The sequence below is a fragment of the Oncorhynchus masou genome, chromosome 23, assembly GCF_036934945.1.
Source record: "Oncorhynchus masou masou isolate Uvic2021 chromosome 23, UVic_Omas_1.1, whole genome shotgun sequence".
NCBI classification, from domain to species: Eukaryota; Metazoa; Chordata; class Actinopteri; order Salmoniformes; family Salmonidae; genus Oncorhynchus; species Oncorhynchus masou.
In genome coordinates this window covers 44225601-44243225 of record NC_088234.1, presented here as the reverse complement: position 1 = coordinate 44243225, position 17625 = coordinate 44225601, and the positions used below count along the sequence as shown (strand labels likewise).

At 45.5% G+C, this 17625-nt stretch overlaps 1 protein-coding gene across 2 annotated transcripts in view; it reads right to left on the bottom strand.

Annotated features, from left to right (window-relative positions):
- Positions 1-17625, bottom strand: part of LOC135510884 (tetratricopeptide repeat protein 7A-like) — a 57195-nt gene that overhangs the window by 22700 nt on the left and 16870 nt on the right. For both annotated transcript variants that reach the window (XM_064932193.1, XM_064932194.1), the window contains 4 exons: positions 14285-14401; positions 13637-13743; positions 12730-12864; positions 2751-2953 (listed from right to left, as the gene is read on the bottom strand). In XM_064932193.1, the coding sequence (XP_064788265.1) occupies positions 2751-2953; positions 12730-12864; positions 13637-13743; positions 14285-14401 (562 nt within the window). The remainder of the gene's footprint in view (positions 1-2750; positions 2954-12729; positions 12865-13636; positions 13744-14284; positions 14402-17625) is intronic.

Genomic DNA, 17625 nt, shown 5'->3' with positions numbered 1-17625 from the left:
ATACCCATTCAGATAAAGAGAGAGAAAGGGATGGGAGAAGGAAAGAGAGGGAGGGAAAACAAACACAGAGAGAGAGAGAGAATGAAAGAGAGAGAAAGGGATGGGAGAAGGAAAGAGAGGGAGGGAAAACAAACAGAGAGAGAGAGAATGAAAGAGAGAGAAAGGGATGGGAGAAGGAAAGAGAGGGAGGGAAAACAAACAGAGAGAAAGAGCGAATGAAAGAGAGAAATGGATGGGAGAAGGAAAGAGACGGACGGAAAACAAACAGAGAGAGAGAGAGAGAGAATGAAAGAGAGAGAAAGGGATGGGAGAAGGAAAGAGAGAGAGGGAAAACAAACAGAGAGAGAGAGAGCGAGAATGAAAGAGAGAGAAGGAATGGGAGAAGGAAAGAGAGGGAGGGAAAACAAACAGAGAGAGAGAGAAGAGAGAGAATGAAAGAGAGAGAAAGGGGTGAACACATGCAAACAAGTCAACTCCCTTCCTCCTATATTCATTTCTATCTGGTTATCAGAGGTCTTGCTCAATAGAATATATTTCCCTGGTTGCTAGGCAATCCCATAAAGAGCCAAAGAAGGCGCGAAGTGTTATAAATAATGTATTTGCATTATCAAATCAGCTGCCAGCCTCCCCCATACAGAGAGAGAAGAGAGATAGAGAGGAAGAAAAGGAGGGAGGAAAGAGAGAGAGGGCCATTTGATCACTGGAACACAGTTAATTCTATGAGATTAAGTCATTGTCCTTGACTGTGTGTTTGTACACGAGTGTCTGTATCTGTCTGTGAATGTGTGTGTACGTGTGTGAGTAGAAGAACAAGAGAAAGAGACAGAGAGTATGAGGAGGAAGAGAGCAGCCGGTTCAGTGAGAAGAGACCTATGTGTAGCCAACTGACTCACAGCAAAGCAGCAGGCCAAGCAGAGGAGAGGAGCAGAGGTGCTGGAATGTGGAGGATGTTGAGAGTGGTGGTGAGAATCATTTAACAGCAGAGTCAGGAAGAAGGCAGTGCAGGGAAGGCTACACAGCTCAGCTCAGATCCACTGGCTTCCCAACCTAGCCATCACTACCCATCCAAAAATACACTCATCCAACTAGCCCTGGGGATGAGTCATACCACACTGGCTTTCATAATGTATCACACACACACACACGTCACATACATTACATACACATCCTACACACATTTAGTCACACACACACACACACACACACACACACACACACACACACACACACACACACACACACACACACACACACACACACACACGAGTGTGTGTGATAACATGAGAAAGTGTGATCCACTCTCATAACGCTATCGGGTTTTCTAAATATCTGTTCCTTGACTCATACTCCCCTTCTCATGTTCCTGTGGCAAGTGGTGTGAGAACAGATGTAGGGCTGACAAACAATGTTCTTCTCATCACTGTAAGGTCCTGTGCTGGTTATAAATACTGCATAGACCTAGTGAATTGAATAAAATCACTGTCTGGTTAATCCTCGTCCTTGGTGTGAGACCGTAACCCGCTGGTTATGTTGAACACAGATTACATCATCACTGTATAACACAGTTTTATGGGGGAGTTGAGGGAGTATATTTTTGGGTCCTAACACCCAGAAAGATGGAGGAAATGAGCTGTTGCTAGGCAGCGAGCGAAGAGAAGAAGAGCGAGTCTGGAGAACATGCGCTAACGGTGCTGTGATACCTACATTGCTAATTACCGTAGCTCGTTAAACCAAGTTATTATTAGCTTGCTTGTAAATTAAGCTCATAAAACAAAGAACAGGACCATGTTAAAACGGCCCCCGGGGTTAAGGGATGGGAGGTTCGGACGAACACCAAAACCCTCATTAGAGAAAATTGGTACAGGCAGAGAGAGGAGCAAACACACTATTGGTGCTGGGTTGGTAATACTTGGATTGGAGCAAGCATGATTGACCATACTCCACATAATATGCTGTTCTGCTTACACACAAGCACAGACGCACACATACACACACAGTGACACATCTGTCGTAGGAGAGATCCAGAGTGGGCCAGTGCCAGCTGGCTGTGTTTCAGCTCCTCATCACCCCAGGGATTGGTACTCCCACTGGCCAAATATGGAAGAGAGAAGCACCCTCTCTTACCCCATGGGGGCTGTGTACTCCCAACACACACACACACACACACACACACACACACACACACACACACACACACACACACACACACACACACACACACACACACACACACACACACACACACACACACACACAGACACACACACAAAGAGCGAGAGAGAGCCCTTATGTGGTCACACTGCAGCCACTGTTTTAAGTCAGAGAAGCATTTACGGCATCACAACCAATGTATGGTGACTATGGAGCCGGCATGTGGGGTAATGGGAGAGTTCACATTCTCTAGTTCTCTAGTCTTTCACCATGACAACAGAGAGGGGTCAGAGCTGCTCTGATTAATCCACTGGGTCAGCACAGATGGGAGAGAAGAGAGAAAGTAGAGGGGGGTCAGCAGAGAGTAGAAGTTAGAAAGAGATCAGGAGATGAGGTAGGTCTGGGAATCTTTACGATTGGACCCTTTCTTACAGAGTGCTATGGCTCACAGGTAAGTTTGGGGATGGTAATCTGCCATTACTGATGATAATAGGTCTGTTGATGTGCCCCAGGCCTTTGTGTGTGTGACTCTCATCTGGACTGTGTGTGTGTGTGTGTGTCTCATCAAACCTGTGTGTGTGCGCCTGTGTCTCTCTCACCAGGTGCAGCAGTATGCGGTGTCCATTGGGGTGGATGGCCAGGGCTTCGTCATAGAAGCTCTTGGCCTCGTCCTGGTTCCCTTTGAGCTCGGCCAGCCGGGCCCTCAGCAGCAGCACAGAGTGGGAGTTGGGAGAGAGCACCGCTGCCTCCTGAACACAGAACTGGGCCTCCTTCACACGTCCGTCTGCCATGAACAACTCTCCTACGGGAGATAGAGGAGGGGATAAGAGAGACACAGAGAGAGAGAGGGATTGGGGGGAGGGGGAGAGCATGAGCACCGGATGGGACAGTAAGCAGTACAGTACGTGCAGATAAAGTCAGGCCGACACGTCACATCCCCACCTGCTTGGCCAGCGTTGTTCGACATAAATGATTCTCGTTTCATTTCTCTTCATTTTACCAGGTAAGTTGATTGAGAACTTATACTCATTTACAATATTTACAACTGCAGCGGTTCCACGCCAGCGAGAGTGGAAAATATTTTGGGTATCTCAGAATGTTCTGGCAATTCTTCCATAGGAACTACATTGGGAGGAAGGATGTTTGACATTCTTTTTACATTTGTATCACAAACCATTGTAATCCCATTTTAGACCTATACATGTAAGACATAATGATCTGTTAATGGTACGTGATACAGGCAACATCTTGGTGTCATTATACTACCTATAGTGTTCTCTCAAAAATGAAGTATGTCTAGATTCTGAAATACACATTAACATTAATTTATTCAATATAACAAGTACTAATATCTCAAAACGACTATTTTTTTATTTAGTTTATTTTTTAACATATTGTTTGTGACAATATACTTTTTAAACACGTGACATTTTCTGGTCCTGTAATGATATAACCCATATTATACATTTACATTATAGGTCATTAATCATTCACAGCGCTCCTCTAGGATTTCACATTCAGCAAGTCACCAGCAGAGGGAGTTCCCTTTTGAATCCATTTTCCCATTCAGTGTGTTGGTGGTACTCATAACATGTATCATACCTTCAGAATTAGTAGAGACTAATCTGGAAATGTGATGTACTTGTACAGTTCAAAACAATATGTATTCAAATGAACAACGTCAAAAAAAGGGCATTTTGGGATTTTAATATTTTTAACGTTGACTAAATGAACGTGAAATTGTACAGTGCCTTTATAAAGTATTCACACCACATTACTTTCTCCACATTTTGTTGGGTTACAAAGGGGCATTGAAATGGATTTAAAACACAGAATCTACACACAAAAAACTATGTAATGTCAAAGTGGAAGAAAAGTTAATTTCCAATTGTTTTAGAATTTAAGTTTACAAAAAATAACATTGTTTCTACAATTTAGAAAATCCAATGTTAAGACCAAAATATTTTTTCCATTTCAACTTATTTTAGAAGAAATAGGGAATTATATACTGCACCTTCAGAAAGAATTCATACCCCTTGACCTATTCCACATGTTGTTGTGTTACAGCCTGAATTGAAAATAGATTTTTTAAATATATTTTTATACATACAATACACACCATAACACGTTTTAGAAATATTAGCTAATTGAAAATTAAATACAGAAATATCTTATTTACATAACTATTCACACCCAAGTCAATACTCTGTAGAAGCACTTTGGGAGCGATTACAGTGTTGAGTTGTCTTGGGTGTGTCAGTATCAGCTTTGCACATCTGGATTTGGGGATTTTCTCCCATTCGTCCTTGCAAATTTTCTCAAGCACTGCTAAGTTAGATGGGGAGCGGCGGTAAACAGCAATCTTCAAGTCTTTCCACAGATTTTCAATGAGATTCAAGTCTGGGGTTTGGCACAGCAACTTAAGGACTTATTGTTCTGAAGCCATTCCAGCATTGCTTTGACTGTATGCTTGGAGAAATTGTCCTGTTGGAACGTAAATCTTCGCCCCAGTATAAGGTCATTTGCAGGTTCTCATCAAGGATTTTCCTGTATTTGGCTCCATTCATTGTTACCTCTATACTTACCAGTCTCCCAGTCCCTGCCACTGAAAAGCATCGCCATAGCATAATGCTGCAACGACCATGTTTCACAGTAGGGATTGTGTTAGACGGGTGATGAGCTGTGCCTGGTTGTATCCAGACATAGCACTTTGCATTCAGGTCAAATACTTCCATTTTTGTCTCATCAGGCCACAGAATATTTTACCTTATGCTCGGAGTCTGTCATGTGCCTTTCTTTTGCAACCTCTAGGCGTGCTGTCATGTGCCTTTTCTCGGGAGTGGCTTCCATCTGCCCACTCTCCCATAATGTCCAGATTGTTGAATTGGTGTAGAGACTGTTGTCCCTCTGGCAGGTTTACCCCATCTTATCAAAGGAACTTTGTAGTTCTGTCAGAGTGGTCATTGGATTCTTGGTCACCTCTTTGACCAAGGTCCTTCTTGCCCGGTTGTTCAGTTTGGTCAAATGGCCAGCTCCAGGCAGAGTCTGGGTAGTTCCATATTTTTTCAATTTCTCAACGATGAGACCACTGTTCTCTTGGAAACTTTCAACACTTTGCAAATGGTTTTATACCCTTCCCCAGACATATGCCCCATCACAATTATTTCTCTGAGATCTACAGACAATTCCTTGTACTTCATGGTATAGTTTCTGCTCTGACATGTAATGTCAACTGTGGGATCTTACACTGCTCTTGCCATGACATAGACTGACCAGGTGACTCCAGGTGAAAGCTATGATCCCTTACTGAAGTCACTTGTTAAATCCACTACAAATCAGTGTAGATGAAGGGGAGGAGACACGTCAAAGAATGATTTATAAGCCTTGAGACAATTGAGACGTGTCAAGAACTGCAACTCTGCCGTGTTTTTCATGCTCAACAGTTTCCCATGTGTATCAATAATGGTCCACCACCCAAAGGGCATCCAGTGAACGTGACACAACTGTAGAGGGATTGTGAAGTCAACGTGGGCCAGCATCCCTGTGGATAGCTTTAGACACCTTGTGCAGTCCATGCCCCGACGAAGCGAGGCTGTTCTGAGGGCAAAAGTGGGTGCAACTCAATATTAGGAAAGTGTTCCTAATGTTTTCTACACTCAGTGTAGACAGGTGTGTTTCTTTCTTAATCATGTCCAAAAAATGTTATTGGTCACAGGTGGACTCCAATCAAGTTGTTGTGACATCTCAAGGATGATCAAAGTAAATTGGATGCACCTGAGCTCAATTTGTGTAATAGCAAAGGGGTGTGAATACTTATGTAAATTATATATTTCTGTATTTAATTTTCAATACATTTGGAAAAATCTCAAAAAACATGTTTTATGGAGTATTGTGTGTACATGGGTGAGAAGCATACAGGTGTCATTCCTAACTCAGTTGCCAGAGAGGATAGAAACAGCTCAGGGATTTCACCATGAGGCCAATGGTGATATTAAAACCGTTAATTAGTTCAATGGCTGTGATAGGAGAAAACTGAGGATGGTAAACAACATCATGGTTACTCCTTATTACTAACCTAATTGACACAGTGAAAAGATATTCCAAAGTATGCATCCTGTCTGAAACAAGACACTAAAGTAATACAGCAAACAAATTGTCAAAGCAATTCACTTTTTGTCCTGAATACAACGTTTTATATTTGGGGCAAATCCAATACAACACATTACTATGTACCACTCTCCATATTTTCAAGTGGAGGTTGCATCATTTATTATTTTATTTCACCTTTATTTAAGCAGGTAGACGAGTTGAGAACAAGTTATCATTTACAACTGCGTCCTGGCCAAGATAAAGCAAAGCAGTTCGACACATATAACACAGAGTTACACATGGAATACGTAAACATACAGTCAATAATACAGTAGAAAAATTCTATATACAGTGTGTGCAAATGAGGTAAGATAAGGGAGGTAAGGCAATAAATTGGCCATGGTGGCAAAGTAATTACAATATACCAATTAAACACTGGAGTGATAGATGTGCAGAAGATCAATGTGCAAATAGAGATACTGGGGTGCAAAGGAGCAAGATAAATAAATACAGTATGGGGATGAGGTAGTTGGATGGACTATTTACAGATGGGCTATGTACAGGTGTAATGATCTGTGAACTGCTCTAACAGCTGGTGCTTGAAGGTAGAGAGGGAGATCTCTCCAGCTTCAGTGATTTTTGCAGTTCGTTCCAGTCATTGGCAGCAGAGAACTGGAAGGAAAGGCAGCCAAAGGAGGAATTGGCTTTGGGGGTGACCAGTGAGATATACCTGCTGGAGCGCGTGCTACGGGTGGGTGCTGCTATGGTGACCAGTGAGCTGAGATAAGGCGGAGCTTTACCTAGCAAAGACTTGTAGATGAGCCAGTGGGTTTGGTGACGAATATGAAGCGAGGGCCAGCCAATGAGAGCGTACAGGTCGCAGTGGTGGGTAGTCTATGGGGCTTTGGTGACAAAACGGATGGCACTGTGATAGACTGCATCCAATTTGTTGATTAGAGTGTTGTAGGCTATTTTGTAAATGACATCGTCAAAGTCGAGGATCGGTAGATTGGTCAGTTTTACGAGGGTATGTTTTTAGCAGCATGAGTGAAGGATGCTTTTTTGTGAAATAGGAATCCGATTTTAGATTTAATTTTGGATTGGAGATGCTTAATGTGGGTCTGGAAGGAGAGTTTACAGTCTATCCAGACACCTAGGTATTTGTAGTGTTATGGATATCATGTTATGAGTATATAATAGTAGTAATAGTTAAGGATTGGAGAGTTTCAGGATAAAAAAGAAATGGAATGGAGCCAAGCTGAGGAAAAATCCTGGAGGAAAACCTGCTTCAATCTGCTTTCGTCCAGACACTGGGAGATTAATTCACCGTCCAGCAGGACAAAAACACAAGGCCTAGTCTACACTGGAGTTGCTTACCAAGAACACAGTGACTGTTCCTGAGTGGTCGAGTTAGTTTTTACTTAAATCTACTTGATAATCTATGGCAAGACCTGAAAATGATTCTCTAGCAATGACCAACAACCAATTTGACAGAACTTGAAGAATTTTGAAAATAATAATGGGCAAATTTTGCATTATCCAGATGTGGAGAGACCAAGAAATGATCCAGACCTAGAAAAACTCACATCGCTGGTGTCACGGCTTTCGTCTGTAGAAGGAGAAGCGGACCAAAATGCAGCGTGGTTGTGATTCGTTTTATTTAAATAGAGAGACTATACACGAATAAACGAACAAAATAACAAACGTGCAAAAACCTAAACAGCCATATCTGGTGCAAAACACAGAGACAGGAACAATCACCCACAAACACACAGTGAAACCCAGGCTACCTAAATATGGTTCCCAATCAGAGACAATGACTAACACCTGCCCCTGATTGAGAACCATATCAGGCCAAACACAGAAATAGACAAACAAGACATCCAACATAGAATGCCCACTCGGACCATAACCTGACCAATCAAAACATAGAAACATACAAAGTAAACTATGGCCAGGGCGGGACAGTACCCCCCCCCCAAGGTGCGGACTCCGGCCGCAAAACCTGAACCTATCGGGGAGGGTCTGGTGGGCATCTGTCCGCGGTGGCGGCTCTGGTGCTGGACGTGGCCCCCACTTCACCGCAGTCTTCCCCCACCTTGTCCGCTTCCGTGACCTACCAGCCACGGCAACCCTACTTAACAACACGGGACAGAGGGGCAGCTCGGGACAGAGGGGCAGCTCGGGACAGAGGGGCAGCTCGGGAGACTCCGGCAGCAGCGCCGGCCAGGCGGGAGACTCCAGCAGCAGCGCCGGCCAGGCGGGAGACTCCGGCAGCAGCGCCGGACAGGCGGGAGACTCCGGCAGCAGCGCCGGAAAGGCGGGAGACTCCGGCAGCAGCGCCGGAAAGGCGGGAGACTCCGGCAGCAGCGCCGGACAGGCGGGAGACTCCGGCAGCAGCGCCGGACTGGCGGGAGACTCCGGCAGCAGCGCCGGACAGGCGGGAGACCCCGGCAGCAGCGCCGGACAGGCGGGAGACCCCGGCAGCAGCGCCGGACAGGCGGGAGACCCCGGCAGCAGCGCCGGACAGGCGGGAGACCCCGGAAGCACATGAGAGGAGGAAGGCTCTGGCAGATCCTGGCTGGCTGGCGGATCTGGAAGAATCTGGCTGACTGGCGAATCTGGAAGAGTCTGGCTGACTGGCGAATCTGGAAGAGTCTGGCTGACTGGCGCATCTGGAAGAGTCTGGCAGATCTGGAAGAGTCTGGCTGACTGGCAGATCTAGAAGAGTCTGGTTGACTGGCAGATCTAGAAGAGTCTGGTTGACTGGCAGATCTGGAAGAGTCTGGTTGACTGGCAGATCTGGAAGAGTCTGGCTGACTGGCAGATCTGGAAGAGTCTGGCTGACTGGCAGACCTGGAAGAGTCTGGCTGACTGGCAGACCTGGAAGAGTCTGGCTGACTGGCAGATCTGGAAGAGTCTGGTTGACTGGCAGATCTGGTTGACTGGCAGATCTGGTTGACTGGCAGATCTGGAAGAGTCTGGCTGACTAGCGGATCTGGAGGAGTCTGGCTGACTGGCGGATCCTGGCAGACTGACTGTTCTGGCTGCTCCATGCTGACTGGCAGCTCTGACTGCTTCATGCTGACTGGCGGCTCTGGCTGCTCCATGCTGACTGGCGGCTCTGGCTGCTCCATGCAGATTGGCGGCTCTGGCGGCTCCATGCAGACTGGCAGCTCTGGCTGCTCCATGCAGACTGGCAGCTCTGGCAGCTCCTTGCAGACTGGCAGCTCCTTGCAGACTGGCAGCTCCATGCAGACTGGCAGCTCCATGCAGACTGTCATCTCTGGCTGCTCCATGCAGACTGGCAGCTCTGGCTGCTCCATGCAGGCTGGCAGCTCTGGCTGCTCCATGCAGGCTGGCAGCTCTGGCTGCTCAATGCAGGCTGGCAGCTCTGGCTGCGCTAAACAGGCCGGAGACTCCAGCAACACTGTAGTGGCGGAAGGCTCTGGCAGCGCTAAACAGGCGGGAGACTCCAGCAGCGCAGGAGAGGAGGAAGGCTCTGGCTGCGCTGAACAGGCGGGAGACTCCGGCAGCGCAGGAGAGGAGGAAGGCTCCGGCAGCGCTGGAGAGGCGAGGCGCACTGTAGGTCTGATGCGTGGTGCTGGCACTGGTGGTACTGGGCCGAGGACACGCACAGGAAGCCTGGTGCGGGGAGCTGCCATCGGAGGGCTGGTGTGTGGAGGTGGCACAGGATGGGCTAGACCGTGAAGGCGTACTGGAGATCTTGAGAGCAGTGCTGGCACAGGACATGCAAGGCTAGGGAGGTGCACAGGAGGCCTAGTGCGTGAGGCTGGCACCAACTTCACCAGCCGACTAACACGCACCTCAGGACGAGTATGGAGCGCTGACCCAGGTGCCATCAAATCCCGACACGCTCCGTCGGGCAAATTCCATATTTAAAGCACCAACACAGCAACTCCCTCATTACTCTCTCCTCCAATTTCCCCATTAACTCCTTCACAGTCTCTGTTTCACTCACCTCCAACACCGGCTCTGGTTCTGGTCTCCTCCTTGGCTCCTCACGATAAACAGGGAGAGTGGGCTCAGGTCTGACTCCTGACTCTGCCACACTCTCCCTGAGCCCCCCCAATACATTTTTGGGGCTGACTCTCGGGCTTCCATCCGCTTCGCCGTGCTGCCTCCTCATACCGACGCCTCTCCGCTTTCTCCGCCTCCAGTTCTTCCTTGGGGCGGCGATATTCTCCAGGCTGAGCCCAGGGTTCTTCTCCGTCTAATTCATCGTCCCATGTCCATTCCTTCTTTTGTTGCTCCTGCTGTTGCTTTTGCCTGTTACCACGCCGCTTGGTCCTGTTGTGTTGGGTGATTCTAACACGGCTTTCGTCTGTAGAAGGAGGAGCGGACCAAAATGCAGCGTGGTTGTGATTCGTTTTATTTAAATAGAGAGACTATACACGAATAAACTAACAAAATAACAAACATGCAAAAACCTAAACAGCCCTATCTGGTGCAAAACACAGAGACAGGAACAATCACCCACAAACACACAGTGAAACCCAGGCTACCGAAATATGGTTCCCAATCAGAAACAATGACCAACACCTGCCCCTGATTGAGAACCATATCAGGCCAAACACAGAAATAGACAAACAAGACATCCAACATAGAATGCCCACTCAGATCACACCCTGACCAATCAAAACTTAGAAACATACAAAGTAAACTATGGCCATGGCGTGACAGCTGGCAAATGTGCTTCTACAATGTGTTGACTCAGGGGTGTGAATACTTATGTAAATGAGATGATTCTGTATTCAATACAGTTGCAGAAATGTCTAAAAACATGTTTTCACCATCATTATGGGGTATTGGGTGTAGATGGGCAACAAAAAATATATATTTAATCCATTTTGAATTCAGGATGTAACACAACAAAATGTGGAATAAGTCGAGGGGTATGGATACTTTCCAAAGGCATGTATGTGCACTAGCCCAGTAAAGTGTGTGTGTCTGTGGATGCATACCCATGTGTGTATGTGTCTGTGTGTGTGAGAGACAGACTGAATAAATGTTTGTTTATCTGTTTTTTGAAGTGGGCACAGATGGGAGCTAGATGGGAGCTTTGTGTGCACGCTATTATACACTCATATAACATTAGTCAGAAAGATAAAAAAGGCTATTTAGGATCCCTATTTTAATTCGGGGAAAGAATAGTTATTCGAAGCATTATCCCCTGTTATATAAACTATTTTTCATATTCCTCACCTGGACTCTCACCAAAATGAACAACACCAATAATATAAATTAATCATTCATAGTGGCTGTGTCTGTGCGCGCATACATGCATACATGTGTGCCCGTGTGTGTGTGTGTGTGTGTGTGTGTGTGTGTGTGTGTGTGTGTGTGTGTGTGTGTGTGTGTGTGTGTGTGTGTGTGTGTGTGTGTGTGTGTGTGTGTGTGTGTGTGTGTGTGTGTGGAGCCAGTATGGAGCCAGGTCATGCTGATTGTTTCCTATGTCCTGTCCTGAGGAGAAGAGCAGTGCTGTGTGTGTGTATGTTTGTGCTGCCTGACTATTTGACCAATCATGATGTGAGATTTTGGGCAGGAAGTTACAGTAAGTGGAGGCTCCTCATAGGAGGAAGACAAGGACACTCCTACTCAGTAAATCAATTTTAAAAATATATATATTTGATCCTTTTTCAGATAAAACTATCCTAAATATAGTCACGTCACCAAATAACTGATTAAAACACTGTTTTGCAATGAAGGTAGCCTACAGTAGCCTCAACAACACCCTCTTGGGTAGCACCATGGTTCTTACCCCCTTTCATAGACTTACACAGTTATGACGACTTCCGGAGGACGTCCACCCACCTATCAGAGCTCTTGCAGTATGAACTAACATCTTGTCCATCCAATCATAGGATCAGATAATGAATCTAGTACTGAAAACAAAAGCTACTGCTAGCTAGCACTGCTGTGCAAAACGTGTGGTGGGTAGTTGACTCGGAGGAAGACAAATTCCTTTCTTCAAAATTAAGGAGAAGCAGCAGCAGAGAGAGCTAGCTATATTTGTAGTATTTTTCTTCTTAGTTTACCTGTCACTTAGCTAATACAGAGAAGAATGCTATTTATGTTAGCTAGCTGGCTATGGCTATCTAACACTGCAACTCTTCCAAGTCAAGTATACAGTATACACACCAGTGTGATATGTGATGTAATCTAGAGAGTTCAGTGGGTTTTGCAGTGAAAAAATGTAAAGGTTCAGTCTAAAGGTTAAAATCCTACATGGTGGACTCGACCCTAACTCATCCAATGTTATAATGGCGGCCTTTCTCTCTGCTCAGGTCGCAATTATAGGGTAGGATACCCTCTAGCTAACTCCAGTGGAGTGTACACTAGTACCTCCAGCACTAGAGTGTACACTCCGGGGGTAGAGTCTGCACTCCCTCCTGTAGCTAATTTCAGTAGTTAAGAAGCACACACTTTTCCTAGCCGACTCCAGTGTACACTGGAGTGTAGTAGTACCTGCTTGCAGCCAGATGCGCTCCAGGGTGGTCCAGATGTAGGCGGGACCCTGTCTGTGGGCGGAGCTGATGGCTGACACCTCTGAAGTGGCCTGCCCCAAACGAGACGCAGCGAGGGACGGACCACTCTGAGAACCTGACCCAGAGAGAGCTGACAATCAGCACACACACACACATTATACACTAACATACACAGTAAACCTGACCCATGAAGACCTGATACTCAGTCAGTACACATACACATAGAGCCTGATCCAGGAAGAACTGATACTCAGTCAGTACACATACACACTGAGCCTGATCCAGGAAGAACTGATACTCAGTCAGTACACATACACACTGAGCCTGATCCAGGAAGAACTGATACTCAGTCAGTACACATACACACAGAGCCTGATCCAGGAAGAACTGATACTCAGTCAGTACACATACACACAGAGCCTGATCCAGGAAGAACTGATGCTCAGTCAGTAGACATACACACTGAGCTTGATCCAGGAAGAACTGATACTCAGTCAGTACACATACACACAGAGCCTGATCCAGGAAGAACTGATACTCAGTCAGTACACATACACATAGAGCCTGAGATCCAGGAAGAACTGATACTCAGTCAGTACACATACACACTGAGCCTGATCCAGGAAAAGTGGAGACTCAGCACACATACAGTAAAACAGAATGATGATATGATATATGTATCCTCATACACACTCAATCTGGTCCAGGAACAGTTCTCATTCTCAATCAGTACACATGCACGAAAACCCCCTAATTTACAAAACAGCAGGTGGTATTTGGTAAAGATGCAAATTCTGGTCTCTCTTGCAAAATAGCTTTTATGCTCAAGGAGACAAGGTTAGATAAACATCAGTACACTCCCAAGAGCCTGTGTACAGTATACACACCAGTCTCAGAGTCCTGGAAGTCTGGCAGGGTGAGGTGGAGACCGCTGGGTTTGTGGCTGAGGGGAAGTGGCTCTGGTGGGTGGATACTGCTGCTGTCATCCCCCTCACTGCAACACCACATGACAGCTAATCAATACACAGCATCTTATGAAGCTCCCGCTGAGCACACAGCAGCAGGCATTACACAGACATGCACCCATAGTGCAGTAGACACATGCACGCACAGTCACTCATGCACGCATGTACAAAACACACGCAAATACAAGCATGTTATACACTCGGCCTGGGAGAATACAAGTATTATAATATTTTTTTCCCATGGAAATTATGAAAACTGGAAGCAGAACTAACTCAGACCTAAACTGCTGTATATAAAATATTGTGTGCTATTGTTTGGAAAATAAATAAAAATGTGACTCTGGAGACTGTTTGTTTCCAACATTTGGGCTGTTTTCCTAATGAAGATAAATCTGCTTCGTGTTTTGTTTCCTGGCCACGATACTAAGGAGCGTTACGATACTGGTATCGTCCCTATTATACACACAAGACACAGACACCCACACACATGCACGGAACGGACGCACCCACGTGTAACAAACACAACATGTACACAAACAGAGAGACAGACAGGCAGAAACATCCACGTACCTGGTGCGTATGAAGTCATAGCGCCTCTGCAAGAGCTGCAGCATGTCTTGGCAGGTCTGGAGTGCTATACCTGGCCCATGCAGAGCCTCCTCCAGCTTCACCTTAGTGAACAGCAGGCTGAGTGACAAGGAGGATATTAACACAACAATACAGCATACATCAATTAGTACACCATTAGCACTTACCACATTGATACAATCAATAGTTGTTGACATGCGCAATGAACAGACAAGGCTTGGCCGAAGCCCTGGGTATCTTGTGATGATGACATGCATTATCTTTATTAGGCTCACAGAATTATACCTACGGAGGACCGGCTTCTATGGAGGAACTTCGAATGTCTTTGAACGTCAGAGATTTGGACGGACCAGAGCTAGCTAGCTAGCTAACAAGCTTGTGTGTACAGAGCGTCACCAGAATAAGAAATACGTCTTACTTTTTTTGTAGTAAATAAATCCAATGTGAAACGTGATAACTATAGTATCTGCAGTGGTGTAAAGTACTAAGGTAAAAAATACTTTAAAGTACTACTTAAGTAGTTCTTTTCAATCTGTACTTTATTATTTATATTTTTGACAACTTTTACGTCACTACATTCCTGAAGAAAATATTGTACTTTTTAAGTTTTCCCTGACAACCAAAAGTACTTGTTACACTTTGAATGCTTAGCAGGACAGGACAATTGTCAAATTCAAGCACTTATCAAGAGAACATGTGGTCATCCCTACTGCCTCAGGCCTGGCGGAATCACTAAATACATGCATCTTTTGTAAATAATGTCTGAGTGTTGGAGTGTGTCCCTGGCTATCCGTAAATGTAAAAAAGTAAATGGTGACATCTGCTTTGCCTAATATAAGGAATTTTAAATTATTTATACTTTTACTTTTGATACTAAAGTATATTTTAGCAATTACATTTACTTTTAATACTGAAGTATATTTAAAACCAAATACTTTTAGACTTTTACTCAAGTAGTATTTTACTCGCTGCCTTTCACTTGTACTTGAGTAACTTTCTATTACGGTATCTTTACTTTTACTCAAGTATGATAATTAGGTACTTTTCCCACCACTGAATATCTGTAACTAGCATTGAAAAAATGTATCCATGCATTGTTCTCAAATTAAAAATCTCTCCCTAATTCCTGAATCACGTTTGTAACGTCAGTAGGCTACAGCGATGCTTCAGAGGGGGAGGGGCAGGTAGCCTGCACACACAATGGCAAAGATTTTCAGCTGGCTGGCAGACACTGGAATATGTTGAGTGACAGAGGGAGGGCTTGTTGCGTTTTTTTTGTGGGACTGAAAAAAAATGCCCAGATTGTAAAATAACGTTATTAACCAGTTCGCTTGCTTTTAAAATAACAGTTCTGTTCCGGAACAACATAGATCACTTTCATTCCCAGATCGGATTATTTTTGACATTTTCCAGTTTTCGGTTCTAATTCCTGAACCGGTTCGAATCCCCGCACCAAACACATCAGCAAACATACACAACCACCCCACAATATAGACTCAATGTTGACACAACATTGCTGTGTTTGCTAGGTCAGCACATACTGTTGACACATCAACCAGGACCTGACAATACTATCATATAGGATAATCATGTTTATCACTGTATGTTTATAGAGCTTTGGTCCTCTGTTCTCCAACAGATGGGTGAGGAGGAAGACCTGTTTCAATGGCCAATGTCCACCAATAGACAAATAGACTGGACAAATACAGACGCTCCCTCAGTTTTTCCAATGGCTCCACACACACGTACAGTGGGGGCTAGTCATCTGCTCTGTGTGTGATAGATGGAGAGGTTGAGTATGTAATGGGAAAAGAAAGAGAGAGACAGAGAGAGAGTTAGGGCCTTCTTTCAACCGTGTGAGAGAGCGAGAGACGCCCGTCTGTGCCTGCTTGCTGTCTTCCTGCCTGCCCTGTCTGCCTCTCTGGCTATCTGCTTGCCTGTCTGTCTCCATTCCTGTCTATCTCCCTGTTCCCCTGCCTGCCTGACTGCTCCCCCAACTGAAGCCTCTTCCAATTATTCCTCCCTCTCCTCATCTCTGGCTGCCAGACAGCACTAGCGATCAATAGCGCAGCGAGACGGCCTTCGTCGGGGGAAGAACTACCAGTGAAATGTGGCTCGTTACTTGGTCACGGGTGGGCGGACGGGCTGGGGGGATGGAAGGAGGGATGGGGGGATGGAGGGAGGAGAGATGCCTACTGGATCATCTGACATGAGGATGACAACTGCTGCTGAGGGACGTGATGTTAAGGATACGCCTGTCAGCGGGGCCAGTTGGGGCTGAGGGTTTCCTATTAGCCCCCGTGCCGAGCAGCGTTTAGTAGTGGAGTGATGTGCCGTGTGTTAGTGGGCTTCCTCCTGGGTGTTTGTGTGTGTGTGTGTGTGTGTGCAAGCACTCACTCACGCACACACACGCACGCACACACACTAACATCCTGCAAGATGAATGCAGAATCAAAGGCTGGGATTAATCATTCTCTTTAGAACAAACTGTGAAACTACTCTCTCTCTCTCCTCCCTTCCCCCTCTCCCTTTCCCTTTCTACAGCTCTCTCACTGTGCTAGATAGAATTCAATTTAGATTGGAAATGCTCGCCTGTTTACTGGCTGATTAAAATGTCAAACATAGACAGAAAGATTTAAAAAAAATAATGCAACAGGCTATTACTGCATTTTAAGGTAAAAGATCAATAAAATGTCTCAAATATAAGAAAAATGTCCACATGTCCCTCTCCTCGCCCCTAAATGGGCTCGAACCAGGGACCCTCTGCACACACCGACAACAGTCACCCACAAAGCATCGTTACCCATCGCTCCACAAAAGCCAACAACTACTTCAAGGTCTCAGAGTGAGTGATGTCTCCGATTGAAACATTATTAACGCGCACCACCGCTAACTAGCTAGCCATTTCACATCGGTTGCACACACATGTCAACTGTTTCACCCAATTGCTGTCTGCTATTAATAAATGAACTGTGGCACCATGGCTTGAATAGACGTTTGTGTTTAGAGGCTACCTACGGACGTGGCGTACGAGACGTGAGAAATGAATCGAGATCTGCGTGTTTACACTACAGTAATAAGTGTCTACGCGCATATTATTTTCAATGTCCATGTATTGTAGTGTAAAAGCTGTATGTTAGGAGAAAATGAAAGACAGAAACTGAGCGAGAAACCACAAGGATTCAGTGTCTATGCTACAGTGGTGCAGAGATTCTATGACTAGCGCCACCTTGCATGCACACGCGTGCACAAACCCTCAACACAACCTGCTCAAACCACATCTTCAGCATCATTTCTACACACATACAACGCTTTGGGAAAGT